We start from the raw sequence: 27,034 nt of genomic DNA on the forward strand, positions 1-27,034 counted from the left end.
GGACTAGTTTGATGTAATTTGGAAGTGCAGGGACCATCGTGATTAAAAAAAAAAGTCAGGGATCAAAGTGATTTTAGCCCTAAAGTTTGAGGGACTAAACTGAATTTAGTCCTTCATTTAATATGAATAGCCGGTGTTTGGCTCCAGTTTTTCTTGAGCTGGTCAACAGTCTCTTTTCTGCACGGGCGTGCCAGCACCGTTCGGGTGCGGTCGTCGGGGGTGTCCCTTGACCTGACTTCTATCAAGCGATTGTAGACGAGGAGAGCACCAACCTCGTCGTGGGATTCTTTATGCCTCGTGGCGAGGACTTTTGCTGAGCTTCTTGAAAATCACAATCGATACTCGATGTTGTAGATCGAGCAGAGCGAGAACCACTGGGAAGTAGAGAGAACTTGCTAAAGCGTGACTTTAGCTTGGCTGGGTTGCTAGGGCGTTACCCTTGCTTGGCTGGTTCTGTAACCGTTGTGGTCGCGGCACTACCGTCGGCTCCCGAGGAGACTAGGACCGAAGCACGTTGACAGAGGGTTTGGTGGCACTGAAAGTCGGCTTCCGAGAAGACTAGGACTAGGAGTGTGATCACCGATAAGAGAAAGAGAAGGAGAGGAGTTGCTCTTAGAGAGGTTTGCTCTAGAGAGAACTTAGATCATCTTAGAGATGTTTTGATGTATGAATTGGTCTTTTGTGGTGTTTTTGGTCGTGGTACTACAATCGGCTCCCAAGGAGACTAGGACCGAAGTACGTTGACAGAGGGTTTGGTGGCACTAATAGTCGGCTCCAAAGGAGACTAGGACTTAGAGTGTGATCACCGATAAGAGAAGGAGAAAGAGAGGAGTTGCTCTTAGAGAGGTTGCTCTAGAGAGAACTTAGATCATCTTAGAGATGTTTTTGATGAATGAATGAATTGGTCGTTGGTCGCGGCACTACCGTCGGTTCCCGAGGAGACTAGGACCGAAGTACGTTGACAGAGGGTTTGGTGGCACTGAAAGTCGGCTTCTGAGAAGACTAGGACTAGGAGTGTGATCACCGGTAAGAGAAAGAGAAGAAGAGGAGTTGCTCTTAGAGAGGTTGCTCTAGAGAGAACTTAGATCATCTTAGAGATGTTTTGATGAATGAATTCGTGAATTGTTCTATGTTGTAGCCTCTATTTATAGGCTACCAAGCAACACTATTTGGCCTTAAAAACAAATCATAATGGGTTAGGTTTGAGCACTTAAACACTTAATGGAATGTTAGGTTTGAATACTTAAACACTTAATGGAATTTGTTAGGTTTAAGTCATTTTCTGCTCCCTTATCCTTCAATTTTTATCTCCATCAAGCACTCGGTTTTTGACCATGACTTCTTCATAAGAAATGTTCCACTATGAGTGTAGATCACCCTGATAAATTTTCAGAGCTTTTCATATAGTGGTTGGGCCGAAAACGCTGCTGGACCTCTTACAGGTCCAGTTTCCAAGCCTTTCTAGACAAGGAAATTCCTTCAATTTTATCTCCATCAAGCACTCCGTTTTTGACCATGACGTCTTCATAAGAAATGTTCCACTATGAGTGTAGATCACCCTGATCAATTTTCAGAGCTTTTCATATAGTGGTTGGGCCGAAAACACTGCTGGACCTCTTACAGGTCCAGTTTCCAAGCCTTTCTAGACAAGGAAATTGGACTGATTGTTTGAAGGCGTTCCACTCACTTGTAGCTCTGGCACTCTTCATAAGAAATGATCCTTGGGCTTTCTAGATTTAATCTGGAAGGTTTCAGCTCATTTGAATTTCGTTTGGTCAGGCGGCCGCTCCTTCTGTTTAGCTCGGTTTCTCCTAGCCGAAGTAGGAAAATGTGCTAAAGTTGACTTTTCATGCTTCCATAGTAGGCTTTATTTAGCCTCTAAATATATATTTCGAACTTGTCGACAATATATAGCTTGAGCCACTGACTTTGGCTCAATTTCTCCAAGACGTGCCTTGTCAGGCAAAAATGCTCATTTTGGGTCCAAACAGCCGGCTAGTACCTTAGGGTTAAGGTTTTGAGCAGTGTTCTAAAAATTCTTTTAGGCGATCCTTAGGTCCCACTTAGATACTAAGTGGTGGTAAGCTGCATCAATTTGTCTAAGGGGCGCTTAGAAGTAAATAAATTCATTTACCACTAAAGTAAGAATGAAGCATACATCAATTTCATAGACCTACACAACTTAAGCTTCTAATCACTTAGACATATAATGGATCGTCAGTCCTTCGAAGTATAAAAAATTGTTAAGAAAAAAAATAATAAAAAAAACCTCTTAGTTCAATTGAAAAACCTCTTAGTTCAATTGGTTTTGCATGAATTTTACCAAAGTTGTGGCACAAAATATGAGATTTAAACGGATTACTATACACCCCTATTTGCTTGAACACTAATGAGATTGGCAAAACATAATCCATTTTCCTAGTTTGAAAAATAACTTCACACAATTCATAACCAATTAGTTGAACAAAAAAAAATCGACGATATTTCTAGTATTGTAAAATAGATTATTTAAAGCACTGGTAGAGAGTCAGGCACCCATCAACCAAACCATAAGTAAATTGACTTGGCTTAATTCATCCCAACTGAGCATTTTTTTTATAATTTTTTTTTTTATATCCACACATTTATGCTATTTGGGCTTACATATTAGGTAGCAAATCATCTAGTCATGATCTTTATCACCCTAGAGAAAACCTTAGTGATGGCAAAACAAAACAAAACTTTTGTTTTCACTATCCCACCAATAAATTGCGTCTTTTTTCATCAATGAAAAGTTCAATATGTATGAAAAATAAAAATAAAAATAAAATGAGAAAAGAAGAAAAAAAGGAAGGGGTTTATGAGAAATACTCGAGTAAAAGATTAGCTGTATACTCCTATAGAGTCAATTATGACCGTTAGCCGCACTGTTACAGTGCATTTTCATCACATTACATCGTGTGCACAACATACCCTTCTATTTGACAAGTGTCCCGTTACAGTCACACTGAACTGCAGTACTCATTACATAGAAGACGTGGCGCAGAACTATAGGTTAAAATCGCATCTTATTCTGGTATGCCCCATATAGAATTATCTTCGTCTGACAACGTTTTGGAATTTTGAAACAGCCACTCAGCTTTGTAGCCGTTGAAGCTGGAAAGCTGTGCCTGTCTTTGCTAATCTATATTCCCAGGTTCAGAATCATCTTTGTTTTAGTGTGCTTCATTTCATAGTTGGCTTCCGATTTGGATTCTGGGTTTGGAAGAGAGAGGGAAAATGAAGGGAATGAAAGGAAAACTTGTGAAGAGGTTGAAATCAATCCCAAGAGTAGTTCTTCAGGTGAAGCCACAAGATCGAGTTCTTCAGGTAAGCGCATCAGATGGGTATGTGGAAAACCTTCCAAACATCTCAGTTGTCAAATTCCACAAGGAAGAAACAGAGCAGGACAAGCTCATCAACTGCAGCAGTGTGAGAGAGCAGCAACAACCTGATATTATTGACGTCGATGAGCTTATGAGAGACCTCCTCACAGATTCTGACGATGACGTCGACGACGACAAAGAAAACATTACCCCAAGAGTGAAGGCAAAGGACCCAGTTGCTTCTAAGGAGTCTAAATTGAAGCAGTACCCAGATTCAGAAGCACCACCGGTACTAGAGTCGGAAATCCGTAAACAAACACCTCTATCGGAGACTGACATCTCGTCTTTCCGGCGACCGGACTTAGATTCCGGTACCCTCTTCGACCCGGACCTACTCGCCGCCTTTCGGCAAGCCGTTATTGAGTACATGAAATTGAGTGAAGCAGAGAGGAAGTCAATAACAGAGATACAAAATATTGAAAACAATGAAACAGAGGCGGAGCCGGACCCTCTATTAGGCTTCGAAGAGAAATGTCCACCTGGGAGCTTGGAGTCGGTAATTCTCTACACAACAACCCTTCGAGGGATACGAAAGACCTTCGACGATTGCAACAGCATCCGATTTCTGTTGGAAAGCTTTCGGGTTGTGTATTTCGAGCGTGATGTGTCGATGCACATGGAATTCAGACAAGAGCTGTGGAAGATTTTGGATTGCAAATCGGTTCCTCCTAAGCTTTTCATCAAGGGGAGATACATTGGGGGAGCAGAGGAGGTTTTGACGCTTCACGAGCAAGGAAAGCTGCGGCCGCTCCTTGCAGGAGTGCCGTTGGATCAATCAGATGGACCGTGTCAAGGTTGCGCTGGAGTTCGGTTTGTGGTTTGTTTCAAATGCCACGGAAGTCACAAGATCATTGCCCAAGAGGGAGAGTCTAATGTGTGCCCGCAGTGTAACGAAAATGGGTTGATCGTATGCCCATATTGTTGCTGAACTTAAAACCAGGTTCTTGTTGTACTAGTTCCTTCTGTGTGTATCTTCACCATTTGATTTTTTTTTCATTTTTGGGTTTCTCGTTGTATTTATATGTTAATATACTATATATTCTTTCAATTCTTTTACGAAGTTTGTGGACTTGTCCCAGATTCACTATGTACGTGACATTTGAAATAAATAAATTGACATTCTTTCTGTTTCAGCAAATGAGATATGTAGTCCATATATATTTTAGAGCATCTCCAATTGTTCCATAAATTATGGACTCTTTAAGTTTATATTAAGTTAGACCAAAGTTCAAAACTAGTAATCCTCTAGCTGATCTTAAATCCGAGGAGGGAGAAAGTGACTTGAAAACTCATAGATGAGGGCTTAGTGTTTTATAGGTAGAACTGTGGGCTGACTCATAACCTACTGGGCATTATTGGAGTTCAGTTTCTAGAGAGCTACAATCCTAACATAACAAATTAGTCCTTTTAGTTAAAATTTAAAGCATAAGTGATCAAAGATGCTGTGACAGAATGTATGCATTTAATTGTTGGTTACATGTGATGGGTGTGGAAGAGGAGTTGTTGAATGTGGATACGTTAGTGTGAGAAACAAATTATGTCCAGTTGTTTTTTTTTTTTTTTTTCCCTCAACATATATAAAATTGTTTGGAAGTTTGTTTTTGAAAATGTAGGCAAAGTATTCATCCTTTTCATACTTATCAGTTGACGATATAGATGCTTGCTCTTATTAATAGTATAGACAGGTAAGTACTCTCCTGTTATGCATAACTAATCAACAAACTCTTCCTAGAAGCATATTGATCGATGAATACACACACTTCTAGAGAATATAACATTCTGATAGAGAAAATAAGCAAACTGAGAAAGACAAATTTAGGGCTTAGGTGGTGGAAGTTGGAAATTTTGCTGGTTTTAGGAGAGTAAGTACGTAAGAAGCACAGTTTTAATTTGTTCATAGATATTACCAGTTAGTTGTTTGTAGGGTCATAGAAGCCTATATCCAAATAAGAGCATCCTCTGCATATTGAGGAGCTAGGTTCTTCATCAATTGTTGCTTTGTTTTTGAATTCTAAGAAAAGAATAGTATTCTAAGCATCTGCTAGGAGCACTACTTTTTTTTTTTTGGCCGAGTGTTTTTCAATTCAGTCAGTGTTCGAGAGAGACAGAGACAGAGAGAGACAGAGAGAGAGACAGACAGACAGTGATGGCAAGATCATGTGCCACAAGTGATGAAAAGAGAGAAGAAGTGGTGGCGGTGGCAATAGACAAGGACAAGGGAAGTCAATACGCTCTCAAATGGACTGTCGAGCATCTTCTTGTCAAGGGCCAAAGTCTCACCCTTGTGCATGTTAAACAATCAACACCAGGCCTTCCCAATCAAAGTACGTGAATATCTCCTCCCCTTCTGATGTACAGATGATGATGTTGGTATTAATATTCAAAATTCAGTTCTATCAGGCACATGTTGATAATTGTCCATCATTTCTGGTAGCAAGATGAGATTCAATCACCAAAGTACAAATAACTCAACGTAGTAGTAAATATCCCAACAATCCATGTGTATATAGGCATATTTGATCAATGTTGTATACCTAACAAATGCATAGTCCTATGATAGAAATATGCACCTAGTCAGTGAATATGTATAACTATGATTTTGTCCCCTTGCTAGATGTTAATTTTGTTTAGTCTTCTAAATCCTCCATTTCCTCCTGCTTTTCACTTTTTGGTGCAGCTGAGAAATCGGTTTCTGGCTCTGAATTAAAGGAGGAAGGTATAAAATTGTGCAAAAGCCAATCTGATGCTGAATATAGCGAGTTGTTTCTTCCACTTCGTACTTTTTGTAAGAAAAAGCTTGTGAGTAAGGAATATAATTAAATTGTATGTAGTTTCTAGCACAGCAAACTCTCTTCTCTAACTAAATTTATACTTACAACAGGTAAGATACAACGAAGTAATAGTTAAAGGTACTGATGTAGCAAAAGCACTCGTCAATTTTATATCGACACATTCAATTGAGGTTTTGGTACTTGCGGCACCTTCAAAAAGTGGCTTTTTCAGGTGATTATATATATGTGTGTGTGTGTATATATCTATTTGACTGAGGTTTCTCATCTATATGTGATTTGGCCCCTGCATTCTCTAAATTTGCCTAACAATGCAACACAGAGCAGTATCATCACCATACTTTACCCTTTGTGTTTATTAGAATTAGTCTATTTGGTTAATCGCAACTAGATGACTCAAATTTTTTACAAGCAGGATTAGAAATGTATCTGACTTTTAAGAACTTGGGACAAAACTCAATTATAATGCATGGCTACTGATTACACTTCTCCTTTGTCAAATGCAAAAGAGCCTTCAACAAAACTACAGACATTCCAAGCAGAGTGTCGAAAGGGGCACCGGATTTCTGCACTGTGTATGTCATTGGCAAGGGAAAGATCAGTCATGTGCAAACAGCAACCACTAAATTACCCCCAGAAGCTCGTAATAAGCAAATACATAACCAACTCAGCAATGTTTCGGACTCAAGTGTTTCTCAATTCATGAGTAACCAGCAACCCAGAGGTTATATCACTTTTGTAATTCTACCATCATGCATGTTGTTAAGATGTAATTTTGTTTATTTTTTATTTATACTTTCTCACTAGTTCATGTTCTTTTGATTAATACAGCATCAGAGAGGACAAGAACAAAGTACCGGCACCGTAGCGCTCGGATAGATCATGATACAGGAATCAAGTAAGCTCTGTGATTATGTAAGAGAGAAGATGTGTGTGTGTGTGTGTGTGTGTGTGTGTGCTCGCACGTGCATGCGTGTGTAGTAATGCTAATTTTATAGTAGTCTTCGAAGAATTAATGAAGACTGACCACACAGCAATGCAATTTTTGTTTCAGGACACCATTCACCAGAGGACAAGCTTCATCAAACAGATTATATGAGATCTCACCAGACAGCGATGTATCATTCACAAGTAGTGGAGGAAGACCAAGCATTGATCACATGTTTCCTTCTATATGCGGCAGTGTGGAATCAGGAATGCACTCTCAACAATCATTCAACTCAGACGACAGAAGAACCCAGTTCAAGCAATCCTACTCAAGAACCCAGTTCATTGATATGAACTCCTCATTATCCTCAACTGAGAGTGGAAAATCATGGTCATCCCGAAATATGGTAAGACACTTTTATAAGAAGAACACAACCTCTGGTTGAGTCACAAGCCAATTTAAATGCTGCAATATTGTTCAATAAGTAGAGGAAAAATGTTTTAGTTATGACTTTTGAGTGATCACTGCAATGAATTGTATGCATGAATGTAGAAATATTTCAGAGTCCTAATGTGCAGTTTTCCTTGCCAACTATAGGAAGAAGTAGAAGATGAGATGATGAGACTCAAGCTAGAGCTCAAGCAGACAATGGAGGTGTACAATACGGCCTGTAAGGAAACCCTAACATCAAAACAGAAGGTATTGATGTGAACCTCTCTCTTCTCCCTTGCACACAACAAACACAAACGTACACACATTGTATATGTAAGGACACCCTCACATCAAAACAGTAAGGCATTGATGTGAACCTCTCTCTTCTGCCTTGCACACGCACACACACACTCTCTCTCTCTCTCTCACACACACACGTATACACACTAGGACACTACATATGTAGCACCAGTAGCAATAAAAAAGCCAGTTGTGTGTCATTTTAATGACATAGATTTCATAGGTTTTGGAGCAACTATTAATTCAAGTGTAAATTCTAATGACATTCTATATATACCTAAAGCAACTTGACCGATGGAAATGGGAAGAAGAACGAAGATTGGAAAGGGCACACCTAGGTCAGGAGTTTGCATTGGCACTTGTACAGAAAGAGGAAGCAAAATGTAGGGCAGCAATGGACGCAGAAAGAGCAGCTAAAAGGATTGCTGAATTGGAAGCAGAACAAAGGAGGAATTCAGAAATAAAGGGTCTGAAAGAAGCTGAAAAGAGGACGAACTCACTAGGAGGAAGGAGTTTTGATCCGCGGTACAGGAAATACACAATTGAAGAGATTAAAGCAGCAACTAACAGTTTTTCAAAAGCTCTCAAGATTGGAGAAGGTGGCTATGGGCCTGTTTATGTGGGTGAGCTGGACCACACACAAGTGGCAATAAAAGCTCTACGTCCAGATGCAGCTCAAGGACGTTCACAGTTCCAACAAGAGGTTAGTCACTTTTGAAACTCTGACTACCTATCTTTAAAATATTTTCAGATATTAGCAGAAAATAAAGATGACGGATGGAAAATACTTGAATCAGATCATGAGTGATTTGATTCAAGACTGAACTTGCACAGTGTTGGCAAAACAGGGAACATGTCATCTTAAAACAAAAGCAACCTGATCAAGTATTACAATACATTAAAGGAAGAAAATGAGAAATATTAATGTCAAAAACTACGAGCAGGTATTATTGACTGATTGTTCTTGACTATGCAGATTGAAGTTTTGAGCTGCATAAGACATCCAAACATGGTTCTCCTGCTTGGAGCCTGCCCAGAGTATGGTTGTCTGATTTATGAGTACATGGGTAATGGGAGCTTAGAAGACCGTCTGTTTCGACGAGGTAACACCCCAGTTATTCCATGGCAGCTAAGGTTCCGAATCGCTGCAGAAATTGCCACAGGGCTTTTGTTCCTTCACCAGGCCAAGCCAGAACCCTTTGTACACCGTGACTTAAAGCCAGGAAACATTTTGCTAGACTATAACTATGTCAGCAAGATCAGTGATGTAGGTCTGGCCAGGCTTGTCCCTCCATCAGTAGCTGACTCATTCACTCAGTATCACATGACATCAGCAGCTGGGACATTCTGTTATATCGACCCAGAATATCAACAAACTGGCTTGCTTGGAACAAAATCTGATATCTACTCACTTGGGGTCATGCTTCTACAAATAATAACAGCCAAACCAGCAATGGGTTTGACTCATCTTGTTGAGCACGCGATTGAGATAGGGACCTTCGCTGAGATGCTTGACCCCGCTGTTCCTGACTGGCCTGTGGAGGAAGCCTTGAAGTTTGCCAAGTTAGCATTACAATGTGCCGAAATGAGGCGAAAAGACAGACCCGATCTTGGCAAGGTAGTGCTACCTGAGCTTAACAGATTGAGAGAACTCGGCGAAAAGGGTGGCATGCTTAATGGTGGTGGAGCATTCTTACTACAAAAGTGCTCAGTTTCCACAAAGCAAGTGAGTTCCATAATACACTTGAAGTAACTGCTAGATGATTCTCTCAATCGGCGTTAAACATCATATTATAATCTCATGTTATATATATCTTTCTTCAAATAGTAACTTCGATTTTTTATGTTAGGAAGTGATGAATGACCCCCAATCTGGATATGCCAGTTCAGTGAGCAATTCGAGCACATCATCTTATGGAGGAAGAATATTATAGTCGGATTCTTGACGTTTTCTTCGGTAGAAATTTAAAAGCACACACACTGTAGTGTTATATTCACATAGCACTTGGAAAGCTATCGATAATAAATGTGATAAGTCAGCTGAAGAATCCCGGTTGTTGGTGATTCCACAATAGGTGACACTTTTCAAGTTATGACGAAGTTTGCTATAAACAGTTATAAACATGTACAATTGGATGAAGTAGTGGGAGTTCATTCTTGTTACCTGAACCTACCGGAAAAATTAATCTCTCTTAACTTTGAAACTGTGATTTAATCTCTCTTGACTTTGAAAAGTTATTATCAGACACTATGGCCACGTGTTAGGAGTAGCTCATCTAATCACCTCTAAGAGCATCTCCAATGGCTTCGTTTTTTGGCTTTGGTCAAATTTGATATAACAACATTTTGACTAATTTTAGCTCCAATGGAGGTGTCAAATTTGAATATTACTTTAATATATAAAATTCTATTTATGTTGTTTTTCCTTTGTTTTTTTTTTTTTTAATCTTGTAAATCAAAGATCATACAATGAATGGTTCCATTAAGAGATGCAATTGAGATTACATCAATTTGAGGTATGGGAATACATAGTAGGAAACATAAACAGCTTGAAAACATAAACATATAGTACTTCACTGGAAACCAACAAACTGATACAAACTAAAAAAAACTAGAAGGCTATCTGCATAAGAGTATCTGCTTGGTTTGAGAGCTCTGTAATCCTCTAAAAAAAATTTCAATTTGTTTTTATTTTCTGTCAGAACTATAGACATAATAAGCTGCAGCAGCAAGTAGTATGAGTACAAATGAACCCAGGGATGCACCTGCAAATTACTCTTGAGTAAATATCCACATTGCATATGAGATATTAAACAAACTAAAGAACCTGTTAGAAAACTCACCACAGGCTCCTGTAAAAGGATAATAGAAATATCAGACCACATTTGTCAAATTAAGTATTTGAGTAGTGAGCTATTGCTAGTTTGCTACGACATAACTAATGGTGCAACATTGCAAGGACTATAGATGAAGGCTTTCAGAAAAGTATGGTTGTTGACTTGAAGAATATCAATAAGTTCAATAAATTATTGTGGAAATTACCTGTGAAGAAGTCATGATCTGTTGGACATTTTCTGAGGAGGGCTTTCTAAGAAGCCATGCTATATCTAAAATAACTTCAGAAAATGCTCTGTATCTGAGTGAAGATGCTTCACAAGAGGTCAACAGAGAACCACTGGAAGAAACGTCTGATGATCCTCGCACAAAAAGAGATTCTTCTAATCTTTTTTTAATTTTGACCATTTCAGCACAAATCTCTTTGTTCCCAATGAGTACAGCTAAAAAGTTTGATAACCCAGATTCATTTTCAACCTGCAATATAGTTATATTCAATGATAAATTACCAAAAAAAAAAGATCTGGACAAACTACTAACACTTACATGAATACAACAATACTTATGTAACCACAAAACATAGGGCTAGCCATGGTACGGTTGCCGGAGTTTTTGACGTCAGCCGAATACCGACCGAAACTCTTCGGTTTCGCCAAATGTGTTGCCGTAGCCTTGCCGGAGCTTTCAGTTACCGGAGCTTGCGGTTACCGCTTTCAACAGTCGGTTTTGGCCTGTATTTGAAAATTCCGATCGTCGGAATTTAGAGGACTGCAGAGATAAAATCGGGCGAAGGAGATGAGGATTGCAGTATGAGGAGGAAGAAGAAACAGAAAGAAGGAAGAGTACAGAGGTGGAAGAATAGAGAAAAGAAGAAAAATGATGAGAAAATGGAGGAAGAAGAACAAGAATATGAGAAGAACAAAAGTCAGAAATGAAGAGAGAGAGAGAGAGAGAGAGAGAGAGAGAGAGAGAGAGAGAGAGAGAGAGAGAGAGAGAGAGTGCAGAGAGTGCAGAGAGAGAGAAAACAGAGGAGGAAGAGACTGAGAAAGAACGAAGAAAGAGAAATGTCTCGAAGTAGAAGACAAGAAAGAGTTTTTAATTTTCGTGATTTCTGATTCAAGTATATTTGTTTAGTTATGCGCAACTAATAACAAGCAAGCTTGTGGCCTAGTGGTAAGTGGCTGGAGTTTGTAGCAAGAATGGCAAGGGTTCGATCCTTGGCAGACGCAAGAGGGGAGTGGAATTAAATCCAGAAACATCTATCTCGGCTAGTTCGGTATCACCGAACCTCTGCGATTGGCTGTACCACTACCGAGTCGAAAAAGTTCCGAGACCGCCGGTTCGGCCGGTTTTCGGTCGGTTCCGACAGGGATGGTAATTACTTAAATTGTATATCAGTTTGACAAAACAAAAAGTTACTCCTTACTATAGCAACTAATTGAAGTCCTATTTAAACAGAATGGACTAGAGTAAACAAATAGTAAACAAATACAAAGCTATTGATACAAACTACCATTAAATTCACGAGATTCAAATTTGACAGAGGAGAGGGATATGTCTAATCCACGTGGAAAAGACATACTGGTTGGAGAAGGGTTTGGAATGTCAAAAATAAACGTTGGGCTTTCACATGGCAATTGACCATCTCTCCAATCACCTCCGCCTTCATTCCACCACTGACTTCGCCACCATTGGCCCAACCTCTTGCTTCTTCTTCATACCAACCTGAGGAGCTGTCACCATTTCAAGCGGAAGAACTTCACCAATCATTCAAGTTGCTGCATGCCAAGGTCTACCACTCTGTTAACACAATGAACCAGAACCAAACCTCATTTCAAAATCACATTTCCTCTCAAATTGCCGCCTTGCAGAGCATGATGATTCAAGCCCTCATCCAACGACAACCACCACAATCACAAGCCCAGGTAAACCCCTTTGCCTCAAGGATGGCAAGAACGGGTCTTTTGCCGCTCCACGCCATCACTAACACCTCAGTAAGTGAGATGAAGAGATTTACGGGGACAATCAATGGTAGCATGATTAAGGTATTCGTGGATTGCAGGTCAGCCATGAACTTCTTGAACCTAGATGTTGCATCTCGATTGGGACTCAAAACGGGCGAAGCTCCACCGCTCCGTTTCACCACCGCCACTAGCGAATTGGTCTCCACTTCGCAGCAAGCCTTCGATGTTCTGGTCACAATCCAAGGCTATCTCTTCAAATCTTCCTTCCTGCTGCTACTAGTTCCTGGCTGCGATTTGCTTCTCGGTACACCATGGCTGGATTCACTTGGTTTTGTAGGGTGGCTTTTTTTGGAGAAACTGATGGTATTCATGGCTAATGGTTGTCGTCAAGTTCTTCAAGGTATCACAAAGAAACATAGAGCAGTGGACCACAACTCCTTCATGGCTCTAATGACCCAAGAGCACTTGGACCCAAACTCAAATCACTTGGGCCCTCATGTGCCTCCTGCTACGACCCATGGTCATGAAGTGCAACAATTGATCACAAACTACGGGGATTTGTTTGTCACTCCGACGGGCCTTCCACAGGTCAGGCCCATTGACCACCGCATTTCTCTTCGGCCCACCGGTCATGAAGTCAATGTTTGCCCATACCGTTACTCACACTCCCAGAAGGCAAAATTGGAAAGCCAAGTGAAAGAGATGCTTTCTAATGGGCTCATATGTCCTAGCCATAGCCCATTCTTTTCCCCAGTTCTCTTAGTGATAAAGAAAAAAGGGCGTTGGCGGTTTTGCATCGATTATCGAGAGCTCAATACCATCACCAGCAAAGACCGTTTTTCCATTCCAGTCATTGATGAGCTCCTTAATAAACTCCATGGCGCCAAGTTCTTCTCAAAGTTGGACCTACGTGTGGGTTATCACCAAATCCGTATGTGTGAGGATGACATTCACAAAACTGCCTTTCATACCCATGGCGGTCACTACGAATTCATGGTAATGCCCTTTCTAATATATGCATCGTCTACATGTGTTTAAGCCATATTTACGTAAATTCATACTAGTTTTATGATATCCTAGTTTACAGCTCAAATTTTTCATCTCACAGGGTTGATTTGGAGGAAGTATTCAAAGTGTTACAACAAGAGCAATTGAAAGTCAGGTTGATTAAGTGTTCTTTTGCCTAATATATGTCCACTATTTGGGCCATGTCATTTCAAGTGCTGGTGTAGCTGTACGTGGACCCAAACAAGGTTTAATGCCTCAAAGATTGGCCCAAACCATAAACAGTAAAAGGGCTTCGTGACTTTTTGGGTCTCGCTAGCTATTATAGATGGTTTGTCCATCAGTTTGGGCTTATAGCCCAACCCTTCACATCTATGCTCAAGCACGACAACTTCTGCTAGACTCCTGAGGCTAAAGATGCCTTCATCCAGCTCAAGCTCGTTGTCAATATTGTCCCAGTACTTGCCATGCCAGATTTCTCCAAACCTTTCATGGTAGAAACAGATGCTAGCGGCCTCAGCATCTGCGTTGTTCTGTCATAAGAAAAACATCCAGTTGCTAATCTTAGCAAAGCCCTCTCACCCAGAAATCAAGTTCTCTTTGTCTATGACAAAGAGATGCTTGCTATCCTATATGCAGTAGATAAATGGAGACCTTACCTCTTTGGCAGCCAATTCACAATCCTCACGAACCATCAGACTCAGAAACATCTGCTCGATCAACGAATTTCCACTCCTTCACAACAAAAATGGCTCTCTAAACTCTTGGGACATGATTACCGGATCGAGTACAGAGCTGACCATCTTAACACGGTTCCTGATGTGTAATCCCGTCGTCATGAACTCTGCATTGTACAAGCAATCTCGACACCAATAGTTGAACCACATCCATCAAGCTTTCTCAAAGGACCCAGAAGCCCAAACCATTATCAATACCCTTAATCAAGACCAAAAGACAAGGGCAAGTTGTTCGTACCTCAGACTTCTGAATAGAATGTCAAAGTACCCCAGAAATTTCATTGCTCACTCGAGGCTGGCTACTCCAGATACCTCCGTACATTTGTTCACTTATCCCACAATTTTGCGTGGCCTAGATTTCGTCGAGATGTCAAGGTTTTCATCTTTGCTTGTGATCAATGTCAGCGATAGAACTATGAAGCAATCAGCCCACCTGGACTCCTCCAACCTTTCCCAATTCTGGAAGAGATCTTTTGTGATATCTCCATGGACTTTGTGGATGGGCTTCCTCCCTCACAAGGCATGAATACATCCTCGTTTTGGTTAATCGTCTCTACAAGTACGGCCATTTCATCCCAACCACACATCCCTATACGGTGGTTCAAATCGCAGAAATTTTTCTCAAAGAGGTGTTTCGGCTCCAAGACATGCCGAAGTCTATTGTCTCCGATCATGATCTGATCTTCCTCAGTCACTTTTGGGAGGCCTTCTTCAAACTCCAAGTACCAAACTCTGCAAGAGCTCCGCCTATCATCCGCAGTAGGACAGACAGACCTAAGTGGTGAACTGGTCCCTATAACACTACATTAGATGATTCATCGCCGATAAACCGTCCTCCTGCCAAGGCTTGATTCACTAGGTAGAGTGGTGGTACAACACCTCCTACCACTCCACCATCCAAATGACCCTCTTTCAGGCCCTATACAGCACTCCTCCACCTTCCATCAATCGATACCTTCCCAACACGACGACGGTACATGCAATGGATACAACGCTACGCAATCGAGATGAGCTCCTCCAATCTATCGCCACCACATGAACATGGCCCAGAATCGCCTAAAATAGCATGCTAACAAACAACGCACTGAGCATGAGTTTGCAATAGGAGACTAGGTTTTCCCTCAAGCTGCATCCCTACCAAAAACGCTCGCTAATCAAGAGACCCTCGCACAAGCTAGCACCCTGGTTCTATGAACCATTCAAGGTTGTAATACATACCTCGAAAATTCGTTATTAATTCCTAAATACTTCGGGAATTATTAAAGTGTTCATTGGTATGATTTCGTGGATCGTGAATGGAGCGGAACTGTTTCGAACGATTAATTATTCGAAAAGTATGGTTTTAGGGGGGGGTGTGAAGGTTGACTTTTTATACGTTAGGATTATGTGGAAATTTCCTTCACAAAAGTTGTAGAGCGCGTCGATACAAGTTCGTGGATATATGGAACGCGAAAATCGGAGTTCGTATGAAGAAGTTATCGCATTCGGAAAAAGTTTCCATTTTTGTATAAAGGATGAATTTTTGGGAAAATTGCAAAACAGCCCAGATTTCCCAAAAAGGAAACCCGAGCTCTCTTCTCTGTCCTCCGATAAGAAATCGCCGATTTCCTTCCACTGGCCATATCTCCATCCACAGACCACCAATCCACGCCAGACCACGTCCAACGTGCTCGCCTCAACCTTGCGCAGCTGCCAGTGGCAGCCTTACGCCGCGGCACGGCCTGTAGCGGCGACGGGAAGCTCGACCCGATTTGGGTCCAAAATCGAGTCAACGCCGACATCTCGAGTTTCCGTCTACCAATCTTCGAGATTCTTGGCTTGTTGAACTCTCCTTGAGCTTGTCACGCCCCGAATTTTGAATAAATAAATTCAAATCCGAAACGCGATAACTTAACAAGCACAAGAAAACTCTCATAAAAATTTTCATTTAAATTAAGCAACTAAACGACTGAGCTCACAATGTAAATACCGACTCGTTCTTTAGAGTCACATATTACATTACAGATAGTTTACAAATTAAACTGAATGACAATTCAATAAGTAAACACACCCACCACAACTCACTACACAGCGGAAGACTTAAAACTAAGAGTACCCTTCGACGTCCACGCTACCGGACATACACCTTAGCTTCGACGACGATTGATCGATATTCTAACCTGCACAATAAACCCTACACCATAGAATAGTGCACCGGGTTGAAACAACAAATCCGGTAAGCTTTTGCAAGCTCGTGTGAGTAAACTCAATTAAAATGACTCACGTCACTCATGCTCATAATTTCTCAACTCGTGAGATAAATTAAAGCAACAACATTTAACTCCACAAAACACAACCAAACATACAATCACACTAGGTAAAAATTAGTAATCCCTGCATCGAGAATTAGTTCAGGAGATCACCTAAAATCACACAATTCAAATCATAGCAACTCCTGCATATAGTTTAGTTCAGGAGATTACAATTAAATCAAACAATAGAATTCATAGAAATCTAAATCTCACGTAAACACAAAAGAAAGAACATCAACAACATTCCTCGAAAATTACGTACTCATAATGCAGTAACACAGTTACCACCATGACCGCACGCATACAGCAGATTACGTACTCATGATGCCGTAACCCAGTTACCACCATGACCGCACGCATACCACATACTACGTACTCATGATGCCGTGACCCAGTTACCACCATGACCGCACGCATGCAAACAGACTAGAGCTCCAACTGAATCGTAATCTGTCACCTCAGCCGAGGTTCAGCCTTACGATATATTTGCACCCAGGTTACCACTGTAACCTACAGACTTCAGACCCTTCGGCCCTCGGAACAAGACATTTAAGCAAATCCCACATGACTCACAAATGTCACACCATAACTCCAAATCACTCTTTTACACAATAATCAACACATCATGATAATTGTACGCTCGTAAGAGAAATGCTCGAAATAACAATTCAATCAACTCTCAATCATTACTTCACCAATGTCACACCATCCAATATATATATTTCATGTAAATATATATATACATAGTCATCCACTCAGGGATGCCTACTAATACCAACTATAGTTCATACGTATTAAAACCAAGAAATTCATTTTATACTTAAATTCATTTTCTTACCTGTGAGCCATAGCCCTATGAACCGTAGTCGATCGAGTTCATATTATTTCAAACAAATCTTTATTTTCGAAAACGATTTACAATTATCAATCAATTCCGACAATTAAATAACTCGGTTCGTAAATGAACCACGTGAGATTTACTCACCTCTAAATCCTGCTGCGTCTTCTCTAACATCCAAGATAAATTACCGGACGTACTGTCAATCACCTAAAGCAAGTACAACGTTGATTCAGCACATGAATCAACAAAAACCATTTAATTCCGAAACTCCCGAAACACACTAAAAATCCAAAAGTGACGCCAATCGAGGCGAAACTTTATCCAAGACCACCCGAGGTCTCCGGAATACTTATACGATCAACACATCAAAACTACAAGTCGATTGGGCAGCTGGATCCTCACGGATCGAAAACGGAAACGAATCAAAAACCCTTAAACGCTAAAACTCATAACTTAATCATGCGATCTCCAAAAATTATGCATTGTACATTGACATGATCGTATCAACATGTAGAACATAAAAATGGGCAGAAACTGCCCTTGAGGTCCCTGGAGGTGGGGGAAAAAGGCCGCCGGAGTTAGAGGCAGAGCCGCCGCCGACCACCGCCAATGGCGTCGGGGCCAGGCTGCTCCTCTTCGTTTCATCGAGTTGAACAACTTTCCTAACTAGCATGTAAGCTGGAAATGACGGGAAGGGATCGAAATTACCTAGAACCAGTCGAGGTGGCTGAAAAATTTCCAGAAACCGGCGAAGCTCCGACGAGCGTGAAACCGATCACTCCAGGTGCGATCCTTCCTGGAGCATTCTCATGAGGTTGAGGCGAGTTCAGAGAGCCAAGAATCTCGAAGATTGGTGGTCGGAAACTCGAGATATCGGGTTCTTGGATCGAGTCCGCCGTGCACCGCCGCGTAGACGCCGAGAGGGGATGAGATGTTACCACAAGGAGGTAGAGGAGGAAGAGGTGACTCCAGCGCCGGTGGTAGCTCGTCCAAAGGTGGCAGGACGGCGGAGATATCGCCAATCGAAGGTGAGAGACGATTTCCGGCGTCGGGAGGAGAGAGAGAGTCCAAGTTTCCCAAAATGGAAAGTTGGAATTTCTGAAATAATTTCCGGAAAAATCCCATATATATCAAAATGGAAACTTTTTCCGACGGCCATAACTTCTTCATACGAACTCCGATTTTCGCGTTCCACATGTCCACGAACTCGTATCGACGCGTTCTACAATTTCAGTCAAGGAAGTTTTCACAGAATCCTAACATATAAAAAGTCAACCCTTGAATCGAAGCATTCCGCTCCATCCTCGAACCACGAAATAGCTTAAACGAACACTTTATTAATTCCCGGAAACCATTAGAAATTAATAACGAATTTCTGAGGTCTTACAGAGCTGCTAAACAAGCTTTACGAAGGATCGGGCCGAGTAGTGGACGTTTTTACGTTCGTCGGAGATGTCACCGGTTTCTGCAAATTTTCCGACCAAACTGAAGCTTGCGAGGTAATTTCAGACCTCTTCCCGTTATTTTCTGACCTCGAGCTAGTTATGAAAGTTGTTCACCATGTTGAGAAGAAGAGATACATATAGGTTTCACCACCATTCACGGTGGTTTGCGGTGGCTCTGCCGCCGTCTGTGGCGGTGGTTTCCGGCCACCTCTAAGGCAGTTTCTGCTCCTCATTGTGATCTACTCGTCGATACGAGCATTTTGATATATAGTTTGTAATTTTTAGAAATTGTATGAGAAACTTATGAATTTTCCAAGTATTAGGGTTTTCGGTCGATCGGTTTTCTATCCGTGAGGATTCGGCCGTCTGATCGACTTGTAGTTTTGATATGTTGATTGTAGAAGAATTCCGGAGACCTCGGGTGGTCTCGGATGAAGTTTCGCCTCAATCGGCATTACTTTTGGAATTTTAGGGCAAATGGGAGTTCGAAATATAATCGTTTTCGATTCGTGTACTAATTTAAGATCGTATTGTACTTAGTTGATTGACAGATTTGTTTTGGGCGGACGGTTGTGATTGTGATTTTGAGCTGTTAAGAAGACGCAGCTGGATTTGAGGTGAGTAAATCTCACGTGGTTCATTTACGAACTGAGTTATTTAATTGTCGGAATTGATTGATAATTGTAAATCATTTTTGAAAATAAAGATTTGTTTGAAATAATATGAACTCGATCGACTACGACTCATAGGGCTACGGCTCACAGGTAAAAAAATAAATTTAAGTATAAAATGAATTTCTTGGTTTTAATACGTATGAATTATAGTTGGTATTAGTGATCATTCCTGCGTGAATAACTACGTATATATATATATATATTTCGTGGAATATATATATCTGGATGGTGTGGCATTGTGATATGTAGACTGTTGGTGATTTCATTCACATTATTGAATTGAACATTTACTTATGCCGGAGGTATATTTGATGATTAATATTGTTGGAACAGTGATTTGGGGTTATGGTGTGACCATTGTGAGTGTGGGATTTCCTTAAATGTTTTGTTCTGAGGGCCGAATGGTCTGAAGTCTGTGTAGGTTACAGTAGTAACCTGGGTGCAAAGATATAGTAAGGCTGACCCTCGCCATAGGTGACAGGTTACGATTCAGTTAGAGCTCTAGTCTGTCTGCCAATGTACTTCTTGGGGAATAACTTTGAGTTATTGTGTGCCCTTGGGTATAATATACTTCTTGGGGAATAACTTTGAGTTATTGTGTGCCCTTGAGTACAATATACTTCTTGGGGGATAATTTTGAGTTATCGTGTGCCCATGGGTATATTTGTTTTAAAAGAGAGTGTCGGTGTCCTTTCTTTTGTCATTCATGTGGGACTTGATTTCGAATGAATTATGGAGGTGATTTTAAATGTAATCTCCTAAACTAAGTTATTTGCAGGGATTACTGTCTTTTGAATTGTTTGTTTTAATGTAATCTCCTGAACTAAACTATATGCAGGAGTTGCTATGATTTGAATTGTGTGATTTTAGGTTATCTCCTGAACTAATTCTCTATGCAGGGATTACTAATTTTTACCGAGTGTGATTGTATGTTTGGTTGTGTTTCGTGGAGTTAAATGTTGTTGCTTTAATTTATCTCACGAGTTGAGAAATTATAGGCATGCTGACGTGAGTCATTTTAATTGAGTTTACTCACACGAGCTTGCAAAAGCTTATCGGGTTTTTTGTTTCAACCCGGTGCACTATTCCATGGTGTAGCGGTTATTCCTGCAGGTCAGGACCACCAGGGTTGAGATCGAGGCGATGAGTGCAGCAGTGTTAGGTTCAGAACCTATTTTTGTTTGTGTACTGCTGTTTTGATACGCTCCTAGCGAGCGTTTACATTTGTATATCCGTTTTCTAGAGTTTTTTAAACACTTGCATGTTGATGTAATATTCGACTTAAGTGGTCGATTCTTTATTGACGTGTTGTTGTTGCTCAGATTTAATTGAAAAAGTTTCCATGTATTTCGGGCATTTGGTTAAGTTTTCGCATCTCGGATTTGAATTTCTTTATTCGAAATTCGGGGCGTGACAAAGGTAATTGACCGGATCGGCAAGGTAGTGTACAAATTAGATCTACAAGCATCTTCAAAGATTCACCCGGTCTTTCATGTATCTCTACTCAAACTGCGCATTGGTGATTCATCCCCTAGCTCTCAGACTCTTCCTCGGTTTGACAATAGAGGCGAGATCATCTGGTCACCTGACAAGGTTCCAAACATGGCTGTTGTGCTGAAGAAAGGTCAAATTGTGACTTAGTGGCTTTTGCAATGGACGGGCATGCTTAAGGCCGAAGACTGTCACATCCCAATTTTTTTTTTTTTTTTTGAGATGCGACTCATACTCTAATCATGGAAATAAATTTCCAAAATTGAAATATGAATAATTGGAAAAAAAACGACACTCGACAAGTTTCCGAAATTGAAACATAACCTTTATTACAAGAGGGGTTTACACGAACAGTTACAACAAAAGATCAACTATATTCTAAGTTCTTGTCTAGGAACCCAAGCATGATTAACAATAACACACATGTATATCACATTATTAAAAACACCCTTGCAGTAAAATAACTTCAAACTTATTTATTCGTAATCTGCAAAATGATAAAAGGGGGTGAGCATACATTGCCCAGTAGGAGAATAAAACCTCTTTGAAGATCATAGTTAGAATAGCAATAATGAATGGATGTAACTACTATCTATTCCCGATAATCCACATTGGAAAATAAACTGAGCCTACATGTCCCATACCATGTATTTTACCACGAAAGTGACTCAGAGTATTTAACGATGTGAACTAACCCCCACCCAAAATCAATCCCCCTAACCCTCTTTTGCTAGTCATCTTGTCTATTCCTCTTTCGCCAGTCCCGAATTACCCTTTCAATATCCTATACTAAGTGCACATTAACAAGTGGGCATACCTGGGATCTGGTACCTGCTGAGGTTATAGACTCAACTACGCAAAAGATAAACCAGTAACATACTTATTCCAATAGCATACTCACATTACCATCACCACCCTTATACTTCATGTCTTACTGATGCATCAAATACTTTGAATATATAAGTGTATTCACTATTCAGCCATACCAAAACAAGCAGAAACAGAAAACATATATGCATACAATCATGTAAACAACCATCCAATGCAAACATAGAGGCTCCCCAAGTTTTTCCCCTACCTCGATCGATTTTCACGTTAAGTATTAGGATGAAAACAAGTTCCTATTTGAAAGAATAAAATTCATTAGTTCCACACACAGAGAATTATAGCAAAAATCAGCTAAAATACTTTGAAAAATCTGAGCAGTGAGTTATTTTGACCAAAACAAGTTTTTACTTGACAAACTGAAATACTGCAGTTTTCTGACCCAGGCACCTTAACGTTAACAACTGTACAAATTTGTGTAAAATCTGTTTTCATGGTCTTCTAACGATTTGTAGCTGACATCCTAAAGAAACTTTCGGAATTTGAATCATCTGAAAAAAGTTTTTCTAGAATTAGTTGTGGATTTTTAAAGTTCAGCTATAGTCCCACGTTTTTCTGTAAAAACTGCTACTGTGTGCTAACCTCTTTTGTTTTAATGTACTTTCTAAAACTCCAAATTGTGTAAAAACTTCCAGTACTGAAAATAAACATTCTAAAGTGTCAAAGAAAAGAAACCACACTTTCAACAAGGCTTTAAAGGATGAGTGAAGGCTCTGTACAATTAACTCTGAAACTGCATATGTTTCCTACTTGATTCTTGACTCTTCTCATGTCAGATTCTATTAATCTATGTCTTCCAAAAACTCTAATTGCTAAAGGAAACAACAAACCAGATGCAATGTGATTTCAAATTCTACTTTGGATAAATTCAAAGACCAAATATATAAACTATTTTCCAGAAAAGTAGTGAAATCAAAATAGAAGATGAGAGTAACAACAATTTATTCCTAACTGAACTTCATATCTATTGCAAGTTCTTCCATCAACATGAATCCCCAGGTCTTATAATAGCCTATGGATATTTAAAGCAGAGACATAACCCAATTTCCAAATTACATTAACCACCAGAACCAACAAGAACTTATCAAATCAGAAAAAGAATCACACCTGACTTTTTACTCCTCCACTTCTAGGATATCAAAACTCTCTCTCTCTCTCTCTCCCCCTTGTTTATCTACATATCTAGTAACTCAAGGAACTATATGGAAAACATAGATGGTTCTGCCTATTTATAGTGTCTGGAAAGGAGGTGAAAACGTAGAAAGCAAGATAGGTCTAACAAAAGCAAAATTGGATATTCTAATTGAAATCTTACCCATATAGGTACTAGGCTTGCCACCTCCAGATTTCTAGAGTTCCAGCTCCTGATTCTAGGGTTCCAGCTCTACCTTCATAGCTTTGGGGAATCACCAATTTTGAAACTTGATTTCTAAGGCTGTTGACACCTCCTACTTGCCTAAGGCAGCGGCTATGACCTTTGTACTTTCCAAAGGCGGTGGCTAGTGTATCAGATGGAGGAGAATCTGAAGGTGAGGAAGGCGATGAAGAGACGGGACAAAGCTTTGAGTTTAGAACGTTGTTTGATCTAGTTTGGTCGTGGAGTTTCTTTCTATAAGCTGTTAAGCCACTTGGGTTTGAGTTTTGGGCCAACTATTTTGGGCTACACTCTATTTACGTAAACCCATAAACAAGTAAAATCATCTCTACATTAAATATATATAAAAACAATATTTAAACAAATAGTTTAGCACAATAATTAAAATTTACACTTATTTTTCGAAAAATGTTAAAAATTTTAAGTCGTCACAAAGACGCCACTTGGGAGAAGGCCCAATCCATTGTGGCTTGTTTTCCTCAATTTGGCAGCCGAGGTTAGTCTGCTTCTTGAGGGGGCGGGACTTGTTAAGAGTAGCCCATCTAATTACCCCTAATCTCTTTTGTACTAGCCCATTAGGCCCAGATGCTATTATTTTGGAAGGATGATCCTGTACCATTGTTGTCGTCTTCTTCTTTTGTCTAGATGAAATGCCATCTATATCATGTAAACAATCTGCCTAGAGTTGGCTATGAAAAATGATGATTAAACTTTGAATTCTTGCTTTCCTTTCTTCTTTAGTTTAGCTCCTAACACCATATTTAGTAGAGTAGACAAGATTGGATTAGGATTTCAAACAGGATTAGACTAATCATTGGACTAGACTAGATTGGATAGGAGATACTAATTCCAAACCAATCTTAGCATCTTGCGTTTGATGAGTAACTGACTAAGATTGAATAAGGCAAAAGAAATAGCTATTATGAATCCTTTTTTTTTTTTTTTGATCGGAATCCCTTTTTTCTTTGTTATTATGTATGTATTTTCTTTTCTTTGTCCAAGCACTGCGATTTTTGATATGCACTCATAATATAACATTTACATAGATAATATATGTGATAAATAAAAAAACATATACATAGATACAAATTCAACATATGATAGAATACATCAATATATATACATAGCCCTTCTAGTGTGGGATTCCTTTTTTTTTGACTATTTTAAGGGATAGCTTGTTAGACCCACTTTTCGATCACATATCCACATCTTCACCGTTCAGTTTTTAGGTCTATATGAGTAGATCACCTATGCAAATTTTCAGTCAAATTGATAATCATTATGGCATTCAAAACTGCGATTTAAAATTATAAACATGAACGGTTCATGTTGGACAGATTCGGTTCGTCCATTGATTTAAACTAGTTCGATACCTCAATGATCATCAATTTGGCTGAAAATTTGCATATTTGATCTATACATTAGGACAAAAAATTGAACGGTCGAGATGGTGAAATGCGATTGAAAAGTGAGTCCCATAAGGGATCCCTTAAAATAGCCAAAAAAAAGGGATCCCTTAGTGGAAGGGCCTTCTATATATGTATAGGGCCCTTCTAGTGAGGGATCCTTTTTTTTTTTTTTTTTGGGTATACATTTTAGGAGATCCCTTATTAGACCCACTTTTTGATCACATATTCACATCTCAACCGTTCATTTTTTAGATCACCTCTGCAAACTTTCAGCCAAATTTATAATCATTAAGGAATTCATAACTGCAATTTACAATTACAAACATGAACTTCAGGTTGGACAGATTCAGTTTGTCCTGTTGATTTAATCTCGTTCGATACCTTAACGATCATCAATTTGGATGAAAATTTGCATAACTGATTTATACATTAGGACTAAAAACTGAATGTTCGAGATGCTGAAAAGTAGGTCCCACAAGAGATCCTTAAAATGGCCAAAAAAGGGTTCCCGTAGTGGAAGGGTCCTATATAGATATATAGATACACACACACACACACATTATTCTGAATCCCTTTTTTCTTTGTTATTATGTATTTTCTTTTCTTTTTCCGCACTCTATGATTAGATCACTTATGCAAATTTTTAGCCAAATTGGTGAACTGTTAAGGTATCGAACTAGATTAAATCAATGGACAAACCAAATCTGTCAATCATGAACTGTTCATGTTTATAATTATAAATCACAGTTTTGAATGCCTTAACAATTATCAGTTTTGCAGAATTGATCTAATCGTATAGACCTAACAACTGAATGATGGAGATGTTAATAAGTGATAGAAAAGTTGGGTCAAATAATCAAACTAAAAAAAGGGATCCCTTACTGGAAGGGCCCTACACACATATTTTAGAAAAATCAAATAAAATGACATGATCCGTAGAGAAACATAGTAAGACCTATGATATATGATCTATTACTTAGCCGAAAAAACAAATGGTAATCTCCAAATTTCATAAGAGCTATTAGCAACAACATATTTCTTACAAATACCATGATCTATTGGTACAACTAGGGGCGGCCCTCAATATATTCAAGTAGTGCGGCCGCACGAGGCCTCCAAGTTTGAAAGAGACACACATAGATATCGGCGATCTGAATGTTTGATCCAGATTCGTTGCTTAGTTTTTGTTCATTCTCGGTCTTTCATTTGTGATCGATTCGAATTGGAATCAATCGGTTTCAATCTTCGCTTGCTTTTGTGTACTGGATTGCTAATTTGTACTCGGTTTGCGATTTTGATTGTTAACTATGTTGATTGGTAAGAGCAGTAGACTGTTAGCACTAGTTTTCTTTGGCTTCTGCTAAGTTGGGATGTTGTGGACCAGATTTGTGGTCGGTGTAGGGCTTCTTTACTCACACTGTAAGAACAAATGCATTAAAACCAAAGTAGGACAACGCCCACCAGTGGCTACCAGACCAGAATAAAGTGTTTCATGTATGTAAAAAAATAAAAAATAAATAAAAGTAAAAAAAAAAAAAAAAAAAACTGCTTACGGGTCTTAACGGGTTCCAACGGATAACCCGCAAACCCGCCGGGTTTAGCCCGCGAAACCCGTTAAGCTAACGGGTTCTTACCGGGTCGGCCAGTTAAGAACCCGCATGTTGCCAGGCCTAGATATCGCTAATATATTTATTTGCAAAAGTATCTTGAAGTGCTTATGTAATGCGCATGGTAAAGGACTCCACGCCTTTTCTTCCTTATTCCTGGTTTGTATCTCCATTTCCTTTTTTTTTTTTTCCTTTCTTTCTTTCTTTAAGTAGGTTGGTTACTCCGCGATCACGCCTTGTCTGCTACAAACAAAGTAAAAAACTCCTCCAAAATTTTTATTCCTACTTTTCTCTAAATTTCAGAAGATATTTCATATTCTTCCATCGTGATCATATATAAGAGGTCAGGAGTTCGAACCCCATCAAGGGTGGGAATGGGGTGCGGTTTTTTAAAAAAAAAAAAAAAAAAAAAAAAAAAGAGAAGAGGTTTTATTAGTCAAAATAAAAAATTTGGACAGATTTAACCCAGAAAGATTAAATTTTTTTTAGAATAAACTAAATCACAAGAATAAATATAGCAATTACAAAATGGATTTTCATTACAAAAATTAAAAAAAAAATTATCCAACAACCCCTACTTTTCTCTCCGCAATAACTGTTTTATTATTATTTTTTTTTAAGT

At 39.5% G+C, this 27,034-nt stretch overlaps 3 protein-coding genes and 1 long non-coding RNA gene across 4 annotated transcripts; 3 read left to right on the forward strand and 1 right to left on the reverse strand.

The window, feature by feature from the left end:
- The first annotated feature begins 2,959 nt into the window (after positions 1-2,959).
- On the forward strand, positions 2,960-4,530 carry LOC133717892 (uncharacterized protein At3g28850). Its single transcript, XM_062144645.1, has one exon. The coding sequence runs from the start codon at positions 3,259-3,261 to the stop codon at positions 4,330-4,332; it is 1,074 nt and encodes a 357-aa protein (XP_062000629.1). The 5' UTR covers positions 2,960-3,258; the 3' UTR covers positions 4,333-4,530.
- Positions 4,531-5,550: 1,020 nt separating this feature from the next.
- On the forward strand, positions 5,551-10,105 carry LOC133716303 (U-box domain-containing protein 52-like). Its single transcript, XM_062143009.1, has 10 exons — positions 5,551-5,728; positions 6,082-6,203; positions 6,286-6,407; positions 6,694-6,917; positions 7,025-7,091; positions 7,248-7,527; positions 7,719-7,820; positions 8,137-8,556; positions 8,830-9,579; positions 9,704-10,105. The coding sequence occupies exons 1-10, from the start codon at positions 5,551-5,553 to the stop codon at positions 9,785-9,787; spliced, it is 2,349 nt and encodes a 782-aa protein (XP_061998993.1). The 3' UTR covers positions 9,788-10,105.
- A 2,529-nt stretch (positions 10,106-12,634) lies between these two features.
- On the forward strand, positions 12,635-13,690 carry LOC133716304 (uncharacterized). Its single transcript, XM_062143011.1, has one exon. It carries the CDS (start codon positions 12,635-12,637, stop codon positions 13,688-13,690), a length of 1,056 nt encoding a protein of 351 aa, XP_061998995.1.
- A 7,749-nt stretch (positions 13,691-21,439) lies between these two features.
- LOC133713492 (uncharacterized) lies at positions 21,440-23,594 on the reverse strand. The gene is made up of 2 exons (XR_009848039.1): positions 23,337-23,594; positions 21,440-21,623 (listed from the first exon to the last, which is right to left on the reverse strand). It is a non-coding gene; the product is annotated as an uncharacterized LOC133713492 (long non-coding RNA).
- Positions 23,595-27,034: the final 3,440 nt, after the last annotated feature.

Source organism: Rosa rugosa, chromosome 6 (assembly GCF_958449725.1).
Source record: "Rosa rugosa chromosome 6, drRosRugo1.1, whole genome shotgun sequence".
NCBI lineage: Eukaryota > Viridiplantae > Streptophyta > Magnoliopsida > Rosales > Rosaceae > Rosa > Rosa rugosa.

Coding starts and splice junctions, on each gene's coding strand:
- LOC133717892 (XM_062144645.1), top strand. CDS start 3,259: ATGAAGGGAATGAAAGGAAAACTTGTGAAGAGGTTGAAATCAATCCCA.
- LOC133716303 (XM_062143009.1), top strand. CDS start 5,551: ATGGCAAGATCATGTGCCACAAGTGATGAAAAGAGAGAAGAAGTGGTG. Junction 6,918..7,024: donor GAGTAACCAGCAACCCAGAG/GTTATATCACTT, acceptor TGATTAATACAG/CATCAGAGAGGACAAGAACA. Junction 7,528..7,718: donor CATGGTCATCCCGAAATATG/GTAAGACACTTT, acceptor TGCCAACTATAG/GAAGAAGTAGAAGATGAGAT.
- LOC133716304 (XM_062143011.1), top strand. CDS start 12,635: ATGGCAAGAACGGGTCTTTTGCCGCTCCACGCCATCACTAACACCTCA.